This window comes from Cyprinodon variegatus, unplaced genomic scaffold (assembly GCF_000732505.1).
Source record: "Cyprinodon variegatus isolate N-32 unplaced genomic scaffold, C_variegatus-1.0 Scaffold572, whole genome shotgun sequence".
Classification (NCBI taxonomy): domain Eukaryota; kingdom Metazoa; phylum Chordata; class Actinopteri; order Cyprinodontiformes; family Cyprinodontidae; genus Cyprinodon; species Cyprinodon variegatus.
Window position 1 is genome coordinate 57,810 of NW_015151025.1, and position 20,581 is coordinate 78,390.

At 36.1% G+C, this 20,581-nt stretch overlaps 2 protein-coding genes across 2 annotated transcripts in view; one reads left to right on the forward strand and one right to left on the reverse strand.

Annotated features, from left to right (window-relative positions):
* Positions 1–6,038: 6,038 nt before the first annotated feature.
* On the reverse strand, positions 6,039–12,784 carry LOC107095770 (cytochrome P450 2J2-like). Its single transcript, XM_015392053.1, has 9 exons — positions 12,500–12,784; positions 12,052–12,214; positions 10,407–10,556; positions 10,158–10,318; positions 9,916–10,092; positions 8,219–8,360; positions 7,934–8,121; positions 7,692–7,833; positions 6,039–6,942 (listed from the first exon to the last, which is right to left on the reverse strand). The coding sequence occupies exons 1-9, from the start codon at positions 12,680–12,682 to the stop codon at positions 6,767–6,769; spliced, it is 1,482 nt and encodes a 493-aa protein (XP_015247539.1). The 5' UTR covers positions 12,683–12,784; the 3' UTR covers positions 6,039–6,766.
* Positions 12,785–14,602: 1,818 nt separating this feature from the next.
* LOC107095777 (cytochrome P450 2J2-like) overlaps positions 14,603–20,581 on the forward strand; it is an 11,595-nt gene continuing 5,616 nt past the window's right edge. Inside the window, exons 1-7 of the mRNA XM_015392067.1 lie at positions 14,603–14,803; positions 15,442–15,604; positions 15,691–15,840; positions 18,691–18,851; positions 19,179–19,355; positions 19,436–19,574; positions 19,695–19,882. Coding sequence (XP_015247553.1) covers positions 14,603–14,803; positions 15,442–15,604; positions 15,691–15,840; positions 18,691–18,851; positions 19,179–19,355; positions 19,436–19,574; positions 19,695–19,882 — 1,179 coding nt within the window. The remainder of the gene's footprint in view (positions 14,804–15,441; positions 15,605–15,690; positions 15,841–18,690; positions 18,852–19,178; positions 19,356–19,435; positions 19,575–19,694; positions 19,883–20,581) is intronic.

The following is a 20,581-nucleotide window of genomic DNA, read 5'->3' on the forward strand; positions in this document are numbered from 1 at the left end:
CAACGACTACTGGGGTTCAAGGAGACAGAAGCAGGCATAAAGAAAGGAGCAAGTAACTGTCAACCAGCTCCACAGGCAGCCCCGTCCAGGAAACACACAGCCAGGCAGACGAGCTCCAAGCCAGCTCCCATGTCAGAGAGCACATCCAGTTAGTCACAGTCAGAGAAACAGTACTACACTGGAAAACAGGCCAAGCTCCAACATCTATAAAGGAGTTGATGGCAGCAGCACAGCTGACATTTCTCTCCTGGATGAGAAAAAACTGCTCTTCAGTCTTTTTGTAATCCAACTGGAGACAGTCTGGATCCATGGTAAAACAAAAAAAAAGCATTAAAATAAAAACAAAACACAGAACAGACAGTGATTGTCTATGGACCCAATTCAAAAAAAGAATCTTTGTCACCATAAACCATGTTTAACTATTTTTGGAGGCTAAAATTGAAGCAAGAATGTTTATAGTACATAGACACATGTGTCTATTTATGATTGCACATAAGTCAGCTTGTGCCAGAGCAGTCTATGAAATGAGCAGAAAGAGGTTTTAAGAAACAAACATAGATCAGGGCTGGGCAATATGGCTTAAAAGGAAAATCTCAGATTTAACCATACCAAATCCATTATCGATTTTCTGTCTTATTTCCATTTTATTCAGTTTGCTGTTGTAATTCTACATGAAAAATACTGCTGATAATCCTGCGTTTCATGCAGTATATTGTCCCAGGAATTCATAATTCATGCATCAGAGGTTAAAGTCCTTTTAAGTTTTTCACAACCAATATAAGCAGGTGGTTTGAAGCCACGTGAAAGATGGTACTCTGATCAGATCAGATAAACAATGAACATTATGACCTACATGCAGAACACTGTTTGTGGGAGAAAGGTAACACAGCAGATCATCTGGTAAACATCACCATTAAAAAGAAGGTTATGGCTGTACGATGCACTTTAGGTTATTTCTTTACAAGAGAAATTACTGCGCAGGGGCCAAACTGCCTTAATAATTAAATTACCTCTGGGTCAGTAGGAGGATTTGAAGATATTGGCCAATAATGCATTCCATTGTCCTCGAACATGAAACTGGGAAGTTGGATTGACGAAATCTACAAGTTAAATGTGTTTCAGTTTGAATCCTTATATTCTCTACTGTTTGTATTTGCCACTACTGCAAGCATAGAAATAACAAAAACAATGTGCTGTGTGGAAAACCGTAGATACAAAACTTTGAAAGCTATTGTCTGATAAACATCTAAAAGTAGTACATAGACAACTGACTTAAAGCCACATTGCAGAACTTTTTGACTAAAATATTAGTTTGACTTGAGGTAAATGAAATAATGTTTTTGGGTGTTATAAAGCACTTGGTGAATATTAGTGCCTCTGTGAGGGCTGGCATTCTCAAAAACTAACGTAGCTTGAAAGATTCAAATCCATTACTGAATGAGTCATGTGACCCATGGAGGGACTTTATAACAGTCTGATCTCTCAATGATTATGTATGACACTCTACTGATCAGACAAATGTTGGGTTTCCTGATGTAGGATTTATTCTAGAGGAGTAAATTTGCCCTTATCTTTACGAGCCACATGACTTCTCAATATGCTGGTTTGGTTTCTACAGAAGCATCTTGCTGTCACAAAAGTAAATACAATATTAAAGGTATAGTGGGGAATTTTCATGAATCTTTGAGAAGACCCGCCCTCTCTCTTAAAAAAAAAAAAATGCACATGCACATCCCTGTACCTGCTTCCAAGACGGTACGGGGTACAGGTGCATACAGAGAGCGTGCACAAGCCCATTTCTTCTCGTGCACGCTCTGTTTAAAAGCTGCTGTTTGCATCGCTCATACAAGCTTCATTTCCAAAAGAAGATTTGCAAATTTGCCACCATGTCAGACTCACCACCAGTAAGTGAAAATGGGGACGAGCACGTAGGACGGCCTTATGCAAGCATATCAGCAGAATGATTGACAATTAGGAGGACCACCAGTAAAAGATTATCCTCCACTATACCTTTTAAACTATAATGTTATAACATCAAACATATATAATATATATAAACAAAATGTATGAACATATTTGAATGTATTGTTTTAAAATGATAAATATATCACAAATGGGATATAGTATAAACATTGTAATTATATTGTACTAACATGATCACTATATTGTATAGATATAGTACAATATAATATGATTGCATAAATGTGATAATTAAAGGACATAAATGAAAAAATCATATTTCAAAAACCTCCTACGTAGCGGTGGTAGTCTTCATAGTACATATAACATGCTCAGGAAGTAAAATGGCTAATTTAGAGGAGCTGATCAAGTTTTACTTCATGCTTGATTTAAGACATGGAGACATCTAATTGTTTTAAATGTGTGAAGCGATGGAGAATGCAGCTCCATCGCCTCACTCGGTAATAAGTAGCTGAATTAAGTTTGCAAGAATTAAGTTATTTGGAATGATTCAACTTGACAACTTATGAATACAAAAAATGTTAAATTTTTAGTTTGTTTATTTATAATAGAATACAACATGGAGAATTATATACATTTATAAAGTGCTCAAAATGGGCCATAAGTCTCTCAAGTGTCAAAGACTTGAAGCTGTAACTGAGGCTTTACTTCAAACAGGTGCAGGACCAAACTGGAAATCAGTGAGCTCTGCTTCATATGGGGGATTTTATGAAACTTAACTGAATGCAAGTTCATGATGACTGAAAGGTTCCCTGTCAAATATTCAGTGAATTCACTCAAGTTTATCAAATATTTAAGAGAAAACATTATCAACAGAAATGCTTCCCCAGAGTGTACTTTATGTTTTATCATTATGTCATTTGAGATGTTATCACTTATGATTTTGTATTTTTGAATTTCTTCCTGGGGTCCATACAAAAAACTCATACAAGACAAAGAAGAAAAGAAAATTACATAAATGGTGTTACACAGAAAAAAAAAAAAAAAAAAAAAAAAAAAAAAAAAAATATATATATATATATATATATATATATATATATATATATATATATATATATTACCTACACACATGCACACATGAAATATACACATACATATACACATATATACAGCACATATACATATATATATATATATATATATTACCTACACACATGCACACATGAAATATACACATACATATACACATATATACAGCACATATACATAGAGAGATGAATAGAATAAAGGAAATGAAAGTGAAAATACACCATGCTACACTAGTCGAAGTAATTTTCCCAAAATCAGGATTAATAGCTGAGCTTCAGATTAATCAATCTTAAAGGGATAAGGTCAGATAAATGTAAACAAGATGAAAGCGTATATATGACTTAATGTATCCTGCAATAATTTCACTTTGCTTTTTAGTTCTGTTTAAAACTTTCAAGGACCTCATTATTTAGGATAAACACAAATTAAAACCTAAAAATCTTCCTTCCTAAATTGTTTAAATGACAAAGCTCCTTGAAAAAGTAAGTTGAAATGGCATATTGTTTTCATTTCTATCAGTTTATTGTTTATCTGTGTTGATATTCTTCTGTAAAGGGAAAACAGGATAGGGAGGGGAAGGCTGAGTCAAAACTAGCTCCTCTTTACACAAGGAGCTCTGTGGAAAAATGGATCAGCAGCTGCTGAGCCTCCAGGCTTTAGGATAAGTCTGCAACATGTGGCCTGTCAGCACCATCCCTGTGGCCATTGCTGACGTAACATCAGGGACACTGGAAGTGCAGGCTGTGTGGGAAATGCACCGACTTTGTGTGGGAGGCAACGTGTAAAATGGCTCTGTAAGTGATAGTGGACAGAAGCTGTCAAAATATCTATACCTGCTCCTCCGATCAGAGCCAAAACTGATCTTTAATCTGTGTCTGTGGTTCCGGTCTTGCAAATAATTTATTATCAATAGGGTTAAGGTTTTTGCACTTTGCCTTTAGTGTCTTATGTTATGATTTCACATTTTGGACATTTTGTTGCAGTTTAAGTTTTTCACATTTTGGACATTTTGTTGCCGTTTAAGTTTTTATCTTTTGGGGGTTTCTAGTTTGGTTTGTTTTGTTCTATGTAGTTTGCATTTAGATNATTAATAGCTGAGCTTCAGATTAATCAATCTTAAAGGGATAAGGTCAGATAAATGTAAACAAGATGAAAGCGTATATATGACTTAATGTATCCTGCAATAATTTCACTTTGCTTTTTAGTTCTGTTTAAAACTTTCAAGGACCTCATTATTTAGGATAAACACAAATTAAAACCTAAAAATCTTCCTTCCTAAATTGTTTAAATGACAAAGCTCCTTGAAAAAGTAAGTTGAAATGGCATATTGTTTTCATTTCTATCAGTTTATTGTTTATCTGTGTTGATATTCTTCTGTAAAGGGAAAACAGGATAGGGAGGGGAAGGCTGAGTCAAAACTAGCTCCTCTTTACACAAGGAGCTCTGTGGAAAAATGGATCAGCAGCTGCTGAGCCTCCAGGCTTTAGGATAAGTCTGCAACATGTGGCCTGTCAGCACCATCCCTGTGGCCATTGCTGACGTAACATCAGGGACACTGGAAGTGCAGGCTGTGTGGGAAATGCACCGACTTTGTGTGGGAGGCAACGTGTAAAATGGCTCTGTAAGTGATAGTGGACAGAAGCTGTCAAAATATCTATACCTGCTCCTCCGATCAGAGCCAAAACTGATCTTTAATCTGTGTCTGTGGTTCCGGTCTTGCAAATAATTTATTATCAATAGGGTTAAGGTTTTTGCACTTTGCCTTTAGTGTCTTATGTTATGATTTCACATTTTGGACATTTTGTTGCAGTTTAAGTTTTTCACATTTTGGACATTTTGTTGCCGTTTAAGTTTTTATCTTTTGGGGGTTTCTAGTTTGGTTTGTTTTGTTCTATGTAGTTTGCATTTAGATAATTTTTGTTTTCTTAGTTTTGCTTGTCCTGTGATCTCTTTTCTTAAACATTTTTGGTATTATTTATTCCTTGGTCTAATTTTAGTTATAGTTATTCTTCCTCTTATATTTAGGGGAGGTTTTCCATTGCTTCAGTTATCTCCAGTTCCTTCTCTTATCCTCTAGTTTTCCCTTGGTCATTCCTTATTTAGTTTTATTCCCTTTTATCCTTATTAAATTTCTATTCTAGTTACATTTAGATCCTGTTGTTTTTCTGTGGTTATTCTTTGCTAGTGTTCTCTCCTTTCCTCTTAGTTCCTTCTGGTTACTATGTCTACACCTTCTCCCCTATAAGCTAATTAATCCTCCCATTGTTATTGTCTGCCATATACACTGCAAAAACGATCTAGANTTACTATGTCTACACCTTCTCCCCTATAAGCTAATTAATCCTCCCATTGTTATTGTCTGCCATATATACACGCCTTGTTCAGTTACTCATTGCTGGATCCAGCCTTCATTCTTTTGTTTTATTCCTCCCTTTGTCTTCCAGTTTTTTGGTTCTTGAGTTTTATTTTTTGTCAATTGGTTCTGGAATATGGATTTTTTTTAATCTTTTCTTCTTCATTAAATTTAGCAAATAATAATCTCTGCTTCTTCTACTCTGCATTCAGGTCCACTACAACATCCAAAAACCCTGACATCTTGATAATTAATATTATCTGAATTTGTATTTATCTGTTGAAAAGTTTCAATAAAGGGACAAAAGAAAATATTTAATGTTTTTGTTTAAAACACTTTCTGTTGTTTAAGCATTATCTGAGAACTTTAAGTGTGTTCTTTTTGTATCTGGTACACTGAAAGATTTAATTGCACTACTGTAAACATCTAATTTTGAAGTACATATAATTTTTATTCTTAAATGGATCACATTGTACATTTTACAGATAGATTTTCTCTGATTTGAAATTATTTTGTGCAACTTTTTTTTAACAATTTATGGGTAGAGCTGGGATTTAAAAAAAAAATATGTGCAGAACAACAAAAAACGATTTTCATTTTTTTGTTGGTTAATAGCACATTTTAATATTGTTTTTTTTTTTGTTGAAATATACTTTTTTTTTTTTAACACAGTTAATGTTATAACATTAAATGTAAGGGTTGTAATTATATCTTACATATTGAAATGCTGAAAAAAAAAAGTCTCTACAGGATGTGAAAATGTAAAAAACTGCCCTGGCGAGTTTGCTCTATAATAGGTTATAAAGCGTTATGAATAAACATACAGTCATTACAATGCAAACGGCACAAAATACTAATCATGATGAATTACTTTACAGGCTGCTAAACAGTCTTGTCACGCAATACTTAATCTGAGTCATTTAAAGATATAGAACCTAATCTATAGAACTGATTGGGTAACATGGATGAAAGTTCACTTATAATCTAGATGAAGAATAAATCTTTCACAAGTTTACATGTATGAATAAATCCATGATCTGTCAGAATAATGTGTTTTGAATTTGTTCTGCTCAGAAAGGTCATTATATCAAATAACAATTAGAAGATCAAGGGTTAAATATTTCTACAAAGTCTTTACATCACCAAATTGAATCAAACTTTTGGAAAAGTAGATTAGAATAATATTGAAATGATTATTTATTTCAATAATGCTGTCACTAATGGACCTCATTAAGTAGCCCAAACACGCTGATTACACAAACATGATATTTAAGATTAAAATAGTACTTCAAGTCAGGAAAGAAGTATGTGTAATAAAGAAATGTATGCAAAATTCATTTTTTTTTCAAAATGCATTTAAAAACACATTCAGTGAATGTATTAAATGTGTAATCGGTCGTGGCATCAACGTGGCACAGCCAGGAGTCTGTACTCCTCAGGGGAATGAGTGAAACCCATCACTCCCTCCATGCTGGGCATTTCTCCTGGAACTGGAGCGAAGGTGAAACGCTGCAGCATAGTTGAAAAAAACAGGAAGAGCTCCATTTTGGCCAGATGTTCCCCCAAACACATACGTTTACCTGCAGTGGGAAAAAAATGGAAATGCTTTACTTGATACCTTCAGTTTATTTTTATAAGTAGTGTAAATTAGAGCTTGTTCATACAGATGTGTAGACAGCAACGGTTCTACGCTTTCGTATTTTCTAGACATAAGACAAAAATATAATTTGCTTTTTGTCGTGTGGCTAGATAGAATCATTGATCTCCATTTTATGGAAATGCTAGAAAACAATGATTTAGTTTTATGCCTGACACTGATTTAATTACTTAAATATTTTCTGACACTTGGAAGTGTTGACTAATTGTGTAATCATTTTTTGAGCTGCAGCCATATCTCTTCAAGTTCAATCTTTGAGTTTCAGTTTTGTAGGATTTTCTTGTTTAACCCCCTACCAAGAAATTGAATACCCAAAATCAGACAGGCTATGTTGTAGAAAAAAAGAATAAAACATATTTTTACAGTTTATTTTTTTGTAGGAAAAAACACACAGTTAGACCTCTGTTCCACTTTGAATCTGGGATTTAAGTCTGTTCAACCTGTTAAACTGGATTACACTTTTTTTTTTTCTTTATACAAACTGAACACAAGTAGCAAAGTTCAACAATTGTTTGCCATGATTAGCATCACAGGTGGCATTGATCAAACACATGAAATGTACCGTTCCTTGATTTGAGGAGCAGAGAGAACCCCTAATCCCCCTCATCTCACCATTGTGTGCATATATATCAAGTATATCAGGAGTTTTGAATTTACCAACTTGTTACCAACCTGCTGAAAATGGCAAGAAAGCATCTCTTTTGACAAACTTTCCCTCTGAATCCAAGAAATGCTCAGGATTAAAGACATCCGGAGTCGCCCACTCATTCTTATCAAACAACACAGAAGACAGGATTGTGGTGGTACTGGTTCCCTAAAACAGAACACAACATGTTTCAGACATCAGAAGCAAACAAATGATTTGCAAATTTCTTCAAAGAAAATTAGTATAGTTTCTGTTTTTATTCTCCCACCTTAGGGATGAAGTAACCTCCCAGTGTTGTGTCTTTACTGGCCATTTTAGGAAATCCCATGGGAACGATATTTCCAATCCTTTGCACCTCATGGATGACGGCATCAGTATAGGGCATGTTTGGCCTGTCAGCCATAGTGGGCTGACGAGACTGACCAATCACTCTGTCTATCTCTGCTTGGACCTTCTCTGAGAAAAGAAGAAAGAGAATAAAAGCCTCTCAACTGAGATGAGAAACCATTTTGAGCCTTCACAGGGATAGTTCTTATTTCTGGAATAAGCTCACCCTGTATCTCTGGGTAATGCAACATGTAGAGAAGGGCCCAGCGTAACGTGGTGGCAGCTGATTCTGTTCCAGCCTCGATGAGGTCAAGGGTGGACACCACCAGTGTTTCAATGTTGAACCCGGCCAGGGGATCGTCTTTTTTCTACAAGACAAAAGAACAAGGGGATATTTACCAATATGCAATACTAGGCAGTTGCCTAGGGTCCCAGGTACCTGGGGGTCCCACAAAACTCTGTTTACATGTATGGTTATTACAACTATTCCTTATTTGTGCACATTAATTATGTTTTTGATAAAAAATCCTTTCGCTAAAATGCCATCAGATTGCTTACAATATTAAGCGTGTCTCGCAATTTTTCAGACCCCACTAGCACTTTTATTTCAAAAAAGTGCCTAGCTCCAAATTTAGCAACTTTTTTCTGCTACTGGAAACTTTGGAGCCAACATCTAAAAGCAGCGAACTCTGCTCTCCAGAGCAAGTAGATTGGTAACCCCACCTCTTGCTCTCCTCTATCTTGTCTGCTATCATGATTCATGCAGCTATTATTTCATCCAAATGAAAAATGGAGAACAGATAAGCAGATCATGGCTTGTTTACAGTGAAAAGAAGGACTGGGTTATTTACTTTTGGAAACACAGGAAGGAGCAATCAGCTAAGTGAGCTTAGTGCTTGGAAAAAATCTTTCATTCCTTTAGAGACAGCATGAAAATTCAGCTGAGTACAAAACATAGAGAGGAAAACAAGAAGAAAAGGGACAAGAAGAGAGGGACACAACCTAGAACAGATAATGGATGTCTATTCTATTAGCATTTCTCTATTTGTATAACGGGTCTATTTTAAGTGTTGTCTTCTCAGTTCAGAGGGCCCCCTGCCTGTCTTGGTCTAGGGCCCCAAATTTCCTAAATCCCCTCCTGCATTAGAAAATAGTATTTAATCTTATTATACCAAGGACTGCACTAACAGTTGTAACTCTATAATGAAGTATGCATAATGCACATAGCAAGGCTTGACTACATGCTAGTGAGGCGTTTCATACCACTGGTTTAAAATATCATGTTTAAGTTAACAGGATGAAGCAATGAGTCGATGCAATCAACTGGTTTTCCTTAGATAGAAAACTTTGAATCAATTTGATTGCATGATCTTGTTGAATTGTAAAGTGCCTTGAGATGACATGTGTTGGGAATTTGGCGCTATATAAAAAAACTGAATTGAATTAAAATAAAAAAAATAGGGTTAGGGTTAGGGATTTTATTATTTTTATATTTTCAGCAAATATCTCAGATGGTCCTAAAACATAAAAGTTATTCATCTATCAGCAGGATGATTGGCCTCCCATTTCAGTCCTACCAGGACAGCTCACAGATCAGCTGCACCTTCGATTCTTCTTGGTCACCGATTTCCAGTTCTAATGGAGATGGAGCCAAACCTGAAGATTCTACCTCTCTGCATAGTTACAGCCAGCGGCACACACACAACTTTTTTTTTAAAAGGATTCTCCTCACTATTTTTGATTCTGTTATCAAGACACTCACTCCTGTTAGATCACATGCAATACTAACCATTAATACTAACACATTAAATTGTTTGCAAGCTCAATTTTTAACTCATTATTTAAGGTCTTAGAATTTCAGACCCAGACCTGATTTTACAGAATTGTTTGACGCATGTCTGGTATTTTTTTTTTATGCTTCACCTTTTCTATCTCTGACAGGTATACGTCGATATAATCTCGAGGATCATCCGGGTTCCAGCCCTCTTTGTGTTTCTCAATCTCATTTTCCAAAAACTTCACAATCCTCCTGTAGTTGGAATGGACAGTCTGGTGAGGTCCGGGAAGGTACGTCATCAGGCCAGGGAAGGCATCAAACAGCTGTTGATTGGACAGACTATCAGATCATGCCACACAAAAACTAAAAATTGTGTCTTTTCCAATACCTGAGCCCGAAGGGAACCAGACAGGATAACAGCTTCATTGTCCAGCTCCAGAAATTCTCGAAAGCTTGGATCTGAGTATTCAAATCGATGTCCAAAGACCACGGAGGAGATTATGTTACTCACTGCATTTGTTAAAGTGTAGTGAGGATTAAAAGGCCTTCCTGAGAAATTTGAGAATTGAGTTTAAATCAGCATAAATCTTTCTTTGGAAATTTTTATTTTTATTGATTTTAGCAAACGTCAACTTACCTTGCTCATCTTTGAAGGCTTCACAAAGAAAGAGAGCTTCGACTTCAATGTACCTTTCTAGAGATTTTTGGCCCTCTCCAAAGTAGCGTAAGTGAGTGTTGGCAAACTTCCTCTGCTTCTTCCACAAGTAGCCATTACTGAGAGCTATACCTGTGACATTAATAAAACAATTAACATGTTCTTTTTAGCTAGATAACTCACTGTTTTGTTAGCTGGGATGCAAACACAGAGAGGATATTTTACAGCTCCAGTTAACTGTTGGTTAAGGAAGCATGGACTTATGGCTATACCTGCACTGACCTGAATGTAATCAGAAATAAATAAATAAAATAAATCATAAATTGAACTTTATTGATCTCATAATTGAGAAATTAGCTCTCTGCATTTAACTCATCCCCTTTGGGGAGCAGTGGGCTGCCACTGTGCAGCACCTGGAAAGTAATCGGGGGTTAAGGGTCTTGCTCAGAGACCCAGATTGGCAGATTGGTCTGTGGGAGTGGGTTTCACAACACACAACCTTAAGGATTCCAAGCCCTGTGCCCCAAACGCTAGGGGTGTAAATAATAATCGTTTTGTATTGATGCATTGATCCAACAGCCGACGATCCGATGCATCGAGACGTCTGCAAGATGTTTTCATGTTTGGTTCATGTTTTTTTCCCCTCCGGTCTATTTTTATCCATTTGGTCCTGGACGTAATCCTTACTCCCAGGCTGAGGTGGCGCTAAACCTATTTTACCCTCCTACCTTGCTTCCTTTAGCCACTACCCTCTTTTTTTTAATGCAAGGCCTTTCAGAATATACACAGAGGTATTATCTTTCTGTGAATAATGTTTTCATAGGCCTAGGTGTAGTACAACTTTTCTACTTCTGTTATTTGCTGTTGTTTCTTAAATAAAATGCATGACGATGTTACAGCTTTCATTGAATTATTTCAAATTTGAAACATTGTCTAGCCTGTAGGGTGAAATTTTTTTTCTCTCCGATTAATCAAATCGTATGGCATTGTGGTGTACTCTTGAGTATTGAAAATAATCGAATTGTTGGGGTCAGGAAATTGATGCTGAATCAAATCGCCATGATGGGTGTGATTTACACCCCTTCTAACCACTAGGCCGCCACTCCCCTCAGCTTTCTAAAGGAAAAAACAAAAAGAACTATCCACTATATTGTCCAACCTTATCCACAGAAAGCAGCTCCAATACTTTCTAGAGTTTGACAAGTGAAGAGATTCCAAACAGAGTTCAGATTGGTTGCAGCTTCCCAAACATTTCTCCCTTATCTTAAGAAACACTTTTCTTGCTCTAATGAATCTTTGTAATAATGCTTCATCTTAAAGAAAATAATATTAATATTTACAGCTCTCATCCCTAATCTACCAGGCCTGATGGATGCAAATGTTCTGCAAATGCATAAATGCACTTCAAATAAAAAGAGGAGTGCATACGCAAAATTAGGCAAGCAAAAACAAAAATTAAACTAACAGACAAAAACACAAGCAAAGGAAACTGCAAACTATTTCTGTATTTACTTGATAGATGTATTTTTCAGCAGAGCAACAAGTTTGCAGGGTAATGGACCGAAGACAACAATTTCTTAAAGTAGGATAGAATGATATGGTTTAAAAGCAGCATTTTAGCACTCACCTAGGCCTTTGAAGACAACGTGAAAAAGAGGAACAATCGGGCGATCAACGAAGCTGTCCAACTGGTTGACAAGAGCTTCTTTAACCATCTTGTGCCCTGAAACAAACACCAGCCTCTCACTGCCTTTCCTCACACTGAACACAGGACCGTACTCCTTTGCAACCTGTATGTAACAAAGATTGAGGGAAATCTTGGTCTAAAGATGACTGAAATAAAAAAAGAACAGCTGTTGAATGTTAAAATAATTATAAACGATTTATGTTAAATATTAATTATTAGATTTGGTTTCAGGAAACATTTGAAGTTGGAAAAAAATGTGGTCAACACTGCTGTGTGATTTACCTCCATGGGATTAAAAGCATGAAATCTGCTCTGAAGTTCTACACAATAACATTCAGTGACATTCCCATACATGCGCATTCTTTTAAAAAAATATTCTGGCTTTTACCTTCTCCATTGTTTTGAAGTCCAGCGGAGTGAGGAGATTTCCTACAAGAGGCGCAGCCCAGGGTCCCGGTGGAAAGTTAGGAGGCCTTCCGTTTTTCACAACATCTAATATCAACAGCAGAACAAACCCTAACAGAAGCCAGCCAGTAAAGTCCATGCAGTCCAAAAGAGCTTGGAAAATCATGGTGAAGAAATATTTAAAACAGCCCTGCGAAGAAATAAAAACTGGCCTTGTTCAGGCTGGATGGACTGTGTGTAAGGTCTGCTTAAACAGAAATGCAGATAACAGGAACAAAATACCCCAGCAACGAGAGAGAGCGTTATGTAATACTGGATTCCTCTATGGAGCCATTAGGAGAAAGAAACGAGGGCAGGGTTAAACACTTTTCCAGACAGCTGCAAGAATGCATAAAGTTAATTCAAATGTCATTATTCAACTTATTATTTTAACACAATCACAACTCCAGCTTTTTTTTGTTGTGCACACAAAAGCTTGATAAGCTTTTACCTTAATAAATGGCAAATACAAGAAAGACAAAACAGAAATTGTGAAATCCAGCACTTTCAGTAAGTATTGGGGAGCAGGCCTAGTTTTCATATCATGTATTTCATATGGATTTACCATACCAAAGCTTTGCAACTAGCAAAATTAAAAGATTTTTTTATATATTTATTTTTTCAAATGAATAACCCTGATCTGAATAATGACACACCATCCCATCAGTTTCCAGTAATTTTTATTATTGTTTTTTACATTTACAGAAGAATTTAATTAGTGTACTATTGGACCAATGCCAATCCCAAATACACTTACATTATATGAGGAAGACATCTTTCAATAATCTATTTTTTATATCAATATTTTTAAAAGAAGACTTGAGTCAGCAGGACATCCCACCAGACAAAAATTGCTTGAAAAGATGTTGAAAATATAACACGATCCACGTCCAAACAATGTCTGCATTTGGTTGAATAAAGAATGGTGAAGAGCCGAAAATTTCAGATCGTTGAAAAGACTTTGAAAAGTGGTTTTGCAACATCTTTTCAATGTCTTTTATTTCAAATCAAAATCAAATCAAATTTACTTGTATAGCCCTTTACAATAGCCAAATGGTACCCAAAGTGCTTTACAACAAAGCCATAAAAACAATACATAACATTTTCCACCATATTTTGCAAATAAATTCTTTAAAAATCAGACAATGTGATTTTCTGGATTTTTTTTTCTCATTTTGTCTCTCATAGTTGAGGTATATCTATGATGAAAATTACCGGCCTCTCTCATCTTTTTAAGTGGGAGAACTTGCACTATGGGTGGCTGACTAAATACTTTTTTGCCCCACTGTATATATATATATTTTTTTTCAAATGAATAACCCTGATCTGAATAATGACACACCATCCCATCAGTTTCCAGTATTTTTTATTATTGTTTTTTACATTTACATCTGCATTTGGCTGAATAAAGGATGGTGAAAAGCCGAAATTTTTAGGTCGTTGAAAAGACTTTGAAAAGTGGTTTTGCAACATCTTTTCAATGTCTTTTATTTAACTAAAGTGGGACAAAATCAGAGCAAACAAACAGCCCAATTTTCAACAAGTATTTCTGGACTAAATCAAGACTATGACGGACCAACCAGGTTCAGCCAAAAATTCAAAGTCTAAATGATGTCTGGTGTTTGGGGGGTGGGGTGGGGGGTTGGTTTTAACTGCCTTTTGAGTTTTTATCCTTTATCAATATTTTTCCTATTCAAATTCAACTCACGTTATTCTTAAGACAGTGAGCATTTAAATTTGGGCAAAAATAATTAATGTATATGTATATTCTTGGCCTTGTAAAGCTTGCTGATATTATTTCCTCAACAATGATAAGAGTAAATAAAGTTTATTGGACCACAAAAGCAGTGAAACCATGACAAAAAGACATCTCAGCAGTTTAACAAAATGTGTGCAGCTTTTATTATACTCATTGTCACAAATCTTCTGTCTTTAAGAAGTACTGCGTACTTATGAATGTGCAGAAGTGCTTTTATTTTGAAAGGTCAATACACTGAAACATATAACCCAGCAGACTAACCTTTGGCTTTAGCAGAGCAGTTTAGAGATGGAAGCAATATACAGTGTTCTGGGCTTAGGGTGGATAGACGGCAGGAGTATTTTAATATTTTTCTTTGTCTTTCTGCTTCTCAGCAATGTTTTAAAGAACCAAAAACCGAAAAACTTTCCTCCTGGACCTCTGGCGCTTCCCATTATTGGAGATCTTCACCGGATCCAACCTTCAAGACTTCACCTGCAATTCAGTGAGGTGGTACACTGGCCCATATTTCCAGAAATATGAGTCCGTAATAACTTATTGTTTGACATATATTTTAATAATGTATATTGCAATTGAAATTCACACTCAGGGTTAATTACAACATTATGAACTAAAATATACATTAAAATAAAAACATTACATAAATGCTGAAGAAACAGAAAGGTTGCAATAATCTACAGAGTAAAATTTTTCATTTGAAGAATATTAGTTTTTGTCCTACATTTCTGCGTCACTGTATCACCTGCAGTCACGTCTTTTTTTTTTAATCAATGAGTTTTTATTAATGAATCAATTACCTTTCTATGTCATTGTTCATGCAGTTTTATGTACAAAATGACAATAAAGACCGTCTAAGTCTAGGTTTTGAAGGTATTGAGAACTAAATATTTCAAAATCACAATTTTAGAATACTACTATATAAAGGAACCATATTGTAGGGTCTGACATGAATAATATTTGTGTAGCAATTTGAACTTTGATTGATTATGAGCAGGTTATTTTGCTGCAAGGATTTTTTTACTCCATGTCATATAGTTGCTCTCCGGTCTGGTGTTATAGGGTGAAGCAAATATTGAAGTAATCCTGAAAAATTTGCAACAAACCCTTTATCAGTTGTCTTTTTTCAGTTTGCAGAGAAGTATGGAGACATTTACAGCCTTCATATTTTTGGTGGCAGAGCTGTGATCATTAACAGCTACAAACATGTGAAAGAGGCACTGGTTCAAAAAGGAGAAGATTTCATAGACCGCCCTCCTATTCCATTGTTTGTTGAGTTATTTGGGAATAAAGGTATTAATTCAGTTTAAATAGTTACACTTAAATAGACATCTGACCTGTCAAACTTTGATGTTAATGCTGATTTCTTTTTTCACCAGGCCTTGTGATGTCAAATGGCAACCTATGGAAAATACAGAGAAGGTTTGCTCTTCATACGCTGCGGAACTTTGGTCTGGGAAAGAAAACCATGGAGCAATGCATCCAGCAGGAGTGCCAATATCTCACTGAAGCTTTATCAGAACACAGAGGTACAAACAGAAAGCTGTTATCACACACCAGTTTATGTCCTTTTACGTTAGAGTATATTTCTACATGTTCCAATAATCCCTAAAATAAGGTTGGAATTCCTGCAGTTTCTACATTATCTTATTTAGCCAATTATCTTGATGCAAAAAATGCAAAAGGAAAAACAAAAACAAATAAATACAATCCCAAGAGTGTTACATTTGAGGTCTCCCTTGAGATATATATATATATATATATATATATATATATATATATATATATATATATATATATAGTCAATTTATCACCATGCAGGCATAATGGACCTACTCTTAAATAAGGGTTAGAAAACAAAAATCAATTAACAAAAAGCAAGTGTACTTAGTTTGGTATTTTGCAGTGATCTAAGATTGCATGTGCAATGGATGACAGGGGCAAAAGTGGGAAAGGTATCTTTATTAAAATGAGGATTCAGCATATGACAGGATGCCAATATGGAGAGTTTGGAGAGCATAGTGGGTTTATTTTGCAACAGCACTGCACAGAGAGGGCAGGTATGATCCCCATGTGGAGAATATGCAGGAAGAGGAGAAGAAAGAACCTTCTCTGTATGTAGAAAATGAAAAATAAAACCAATATCTATCACATTAGTACTATGGAGTAACGTTTTGATAATTTAAACTATTGCAACCAGTCATGATTGGTCTCTGAAAGTATTGTCACTCAGAAATGGTCAACACATAAAGGCCAGAAAACAACTAATCCAATTTTGCGTCAGATCCAACAGAAAATTGTGTCGGATGAGGTCATAGTGTTTAGCGCTCATTAAACCACAATGGGGATGATCCAACCAAGACGATTTTACATGAAGGGGCTGCGTAGGTCCAACTGAGATAGGCCTAAGGTGTAGTTCAGTAGGACTACGCAGCAAGTCAACGGCAGTTAAAACAGATCTGCTTTGGGGAATAAAATAAAATCGCACAGGAGAAGAGTCAGTTTTGAGCTTGCATGTCGCGTATAGTAAGCAGGAAAGACTCGTTCAAAACCAATGAATGCAAAAATAAAAAAAATAGAATACTTTACCCATGATAGGAGTTCAGGAGGACAGAAAACGGATAAAGTATTGATCCTCTTTGAGCTTCACAAAAACGAGGGACAGAACGTGCAGTTTATCAATCTCCTCGGACAAAAGAAAAAAAAATCTGAAACAGAAAATGAATATAGTAAAATAGTGATATTCTTTCAGCCTCACAAAAAAAGATGTAGATCTTATTATGTTTTTAATATAGGTATATGAAGATTCCCTATCTGTTATCGTTAGTGGGACTGTTCATAAACGGTTCTGAAAGTTATTAAACCAGATCCATGCTTTCATTTGATTCAGCCAAATTATGAGGTTTTCATTTTCAGTGTTGCATCTGACATCCTGACTCATAGAACAAGGCAATACTTTTCAATCTGTCATCTATTATTTGTTTTATAGCTGTTATATATTTAATTTACCTTCGGGATTAATAAAGCAATTTTGGATTACTTTATTAATTAGAGAGGTAGGTGGAGGAAAAGTGTTTAAAGCCTCATCCAGCAAAGGGCGAATTTCATTCTGGATAGAAGTTTCTCCTTGGCTCAACCTCGGCCACCCTGTGGCTCTACCTTTCTTATACCTCATCCAAAGTACTCCTGAGCATTTTCTGCATTTGTGCTGCTATAGAATTAGACTGTTGGAGGACATAGGGAACCCTTTTGATCATTGCATCTCCATTCTTCCATTCTCTAGAATTTGTTAGTTCAATCTCTAACCTTATTCCCTCTCTGCTTTTTCTCATCACCATCATAGAGAGAGATATCAGCTGTGCTGCTGCCATCGACATATTTGTTTATAGATGTTGGAGCTTGGCCTGTTTTTCAGTGTAATCCTGTTTCTCTGACTGTGACCAACTGTATGTGCTCTCCCTTATCCTCTGACATAGGAGCTGTGTGTTTCATGGACGGGGCCGCCTGTGGAGCTGGTTGACAGTTGTCTTTTGTATCTCGGCTTCTTTTTCTTTGTTCGCTTCTGTCTCCTTGAACTCCAGTTGGCCTCAGCAGATGGCCGCTCACACTGAGCCTGGTTCTGCCTGAGTTTTCTTACAGTGGAGTTTTGCTCTCTACTGTCGCTATAAGCATTCTTGGTGTCAGGGATTGCTGAAGAGTCAATGAGTCAATACAATCAGCTGGTTTTTCTTAGATAGAAAATTTTGAACCGATCTGGTTGAATTGTCTCTATAAAGTGCCTTGAAAGGATATGTATTGTGGCTATAGAAATAAAAAGAATTGAATTAATTTGAGTCTAATCTAATTTTGGGGAGCCTGTAAGACCTGTAGCCATAGTGAAGTGGATATTTCCATCCTCACAGCTGCAACTTACAAAACCCTTGTTTTTAGACTATTCTCTGTAATTCTTGCAGATGACCTAAAAATGTCAGCAGTTCTGGAAATTTTAAAACCAGGCAACAGCAACCATGCCATGACTGATGTCAAATTCACTGGTCACATTACCAAACAGTAAATCCAAATTAGGTAGCCGGTGGGTGTATGTATTTTCTGGCAAGGAAAAAGGATCTAGAAAATCCAATAGAAAATTTTGTTTTTCTATTGGATTTATTTATTTTTTTTTACTCTTTTAATGTTATCTATGCCTAACCTTTTTTTTAACCTGAGTCTTGAATCCATTTACATTTTTGCAATGTTTATAAAACTGTCTTAAAATGTTATTGATTAAAAGTTGTTGCACCCTGCTGTGTTTGTTTTTTATTGCCCAGCTAAAAGTTTTCCTACCTTTTCCAACATTCCCTCATTTGACACAACTTCTTCATGCTCTCTATTCTCTGCAGGTAAACCCTTTAATGGCCGGTCACTGCTTATTAAAGCTGTGTCCAACATCATCTGCTGTTTGGTCTTTGGAAATCGTTTTGAGTACAATGACGAGCAGTACCAAACTATTCTTCAGTACTTTGATGATGTCGCTGAACTACAGGGAACTTTGTCAGCTCAGGTATGCATTGTTTCTGAAAAGCAGAGGATTTTATCCTGAAGTTAGAACATGTTCTTATATGCTTTCTGATATTTTATTATTTACCAATATTTACCAACTTTGAATCAATTTGACTGCATGAACTGGTGAACTGGGCCTTGAGATGACATGTGTTGTGAATTGGCACTATATAAATACACTGAATTGAATTGAATTGAATTCAATAGGCTCAGACACAGAATATACTTTTCATATATTTAGTAAGGAAACAAAGGTTCTGCTTTACTTACTTTTTAAACACAAACATCTTTCTTGTTGTTCCAATGACATTTTATCCTTGATTTTCAGATATTCAACATGATTCCCTCTGTGATGAGGTGGTTGCCTGGACCACATAAGACATTATTAACAATTCTTTATAAGTTAAAGGACTTTGTGGAAATTCAGATCAAAGAACACAGAGAGAGCCTTGACCCCTCATCTCCAAGAGACTTCATTGACTCCTTCCTGATAGAAATGGGAGATGTAGGTTTTTTTTATTTCCTCTTACATACCTTCTTTACATGTAATCAAATCATCAGTTTTTTTTCTTGTGTCATTTATAGAAAGAGGATGAAGATTCTGGTTTTGACCTCAACAATTTGTATGCTTGCACTCTGGACCTGTTTGGGGCTGGAAGTGAAACTACAACGACTACTTTACGTTGGGGGCTTCGGTTCATGATGTGCTATCCAGAGATACAAGGCCTGTTTATAAATAATATCATACCTTTGTCTTCCATATTTAATAATCTATGAATGTATGTTGTCTGCACAAGCTTTTATTTTAAACCTTGAACTCATGTTGGATCCTGTTTGTGTGCAGAGCGTGTCCAAGCTGAGATAGATGCTGTGATTGGTCCTTCCAGACAGCCTTCTGTGTCTGACAGAGACAACATGCCCTACACAGATGCAGTCATCCATGAGATACAGAGGTTCGGCAATATTGTTCCCCTCAATTTGGCCCACATGACAGCCAAAGACACCACAGTGGATAAATACGCCATCCCAAAGGTACAGTGGCGTGAAAAAAACATTTATTTTCTACACATGAATAAATCAATTCAAGCCATGCAAAGACAAACAATTAACAATTAAATCCAAGAAGGCAAACCAACAGCTTTCCTGCAGCCAACTGGACCAGTACTGCCTAATAATAGTTTTTCTGGTTTGACCTTTTTTTATATTTAACCAAGGCCAAAGTTCCAATAACACATGAGGAATAAGAGCTGGCACGTTTCCAGATAGCCTACAGTGGCAGATAGGATGCTGGACAGAAATTACAGAAATCCATTTCTCATGAGCTGAGTAAAGAGGGTCTTGTTAACCTAGGGAAGGGTGATATCCCCGTAGCTATATAAGTTCTGCGCATATTATCCCAGGAATTATCTGAGGGTTTACTAAGATAGAGACCTTAGGGTAGATTCCAGCTCCTGATTTATTCTTTCATATTCTCCATTAGACTGTTGGTGATAACACCCAGTATCAATCAGAAATGTTTCCAAACCTGAGAGGAAAATTGAGGATCACAATCAGATTTATCTCCTCTGGGATTCCATGTAATGGGAAGTAGTGTTGCACCGATGCCATTTTCTGGCCCCGATACCTGGCTTTACGGTATCGCCCGATGCCATCTGTTTTAAATTGAGGTGTGTGTGTTTATATGAAGAACTGCATACTACTTGGATGTAAAATAATTGCCATCATGGCTTT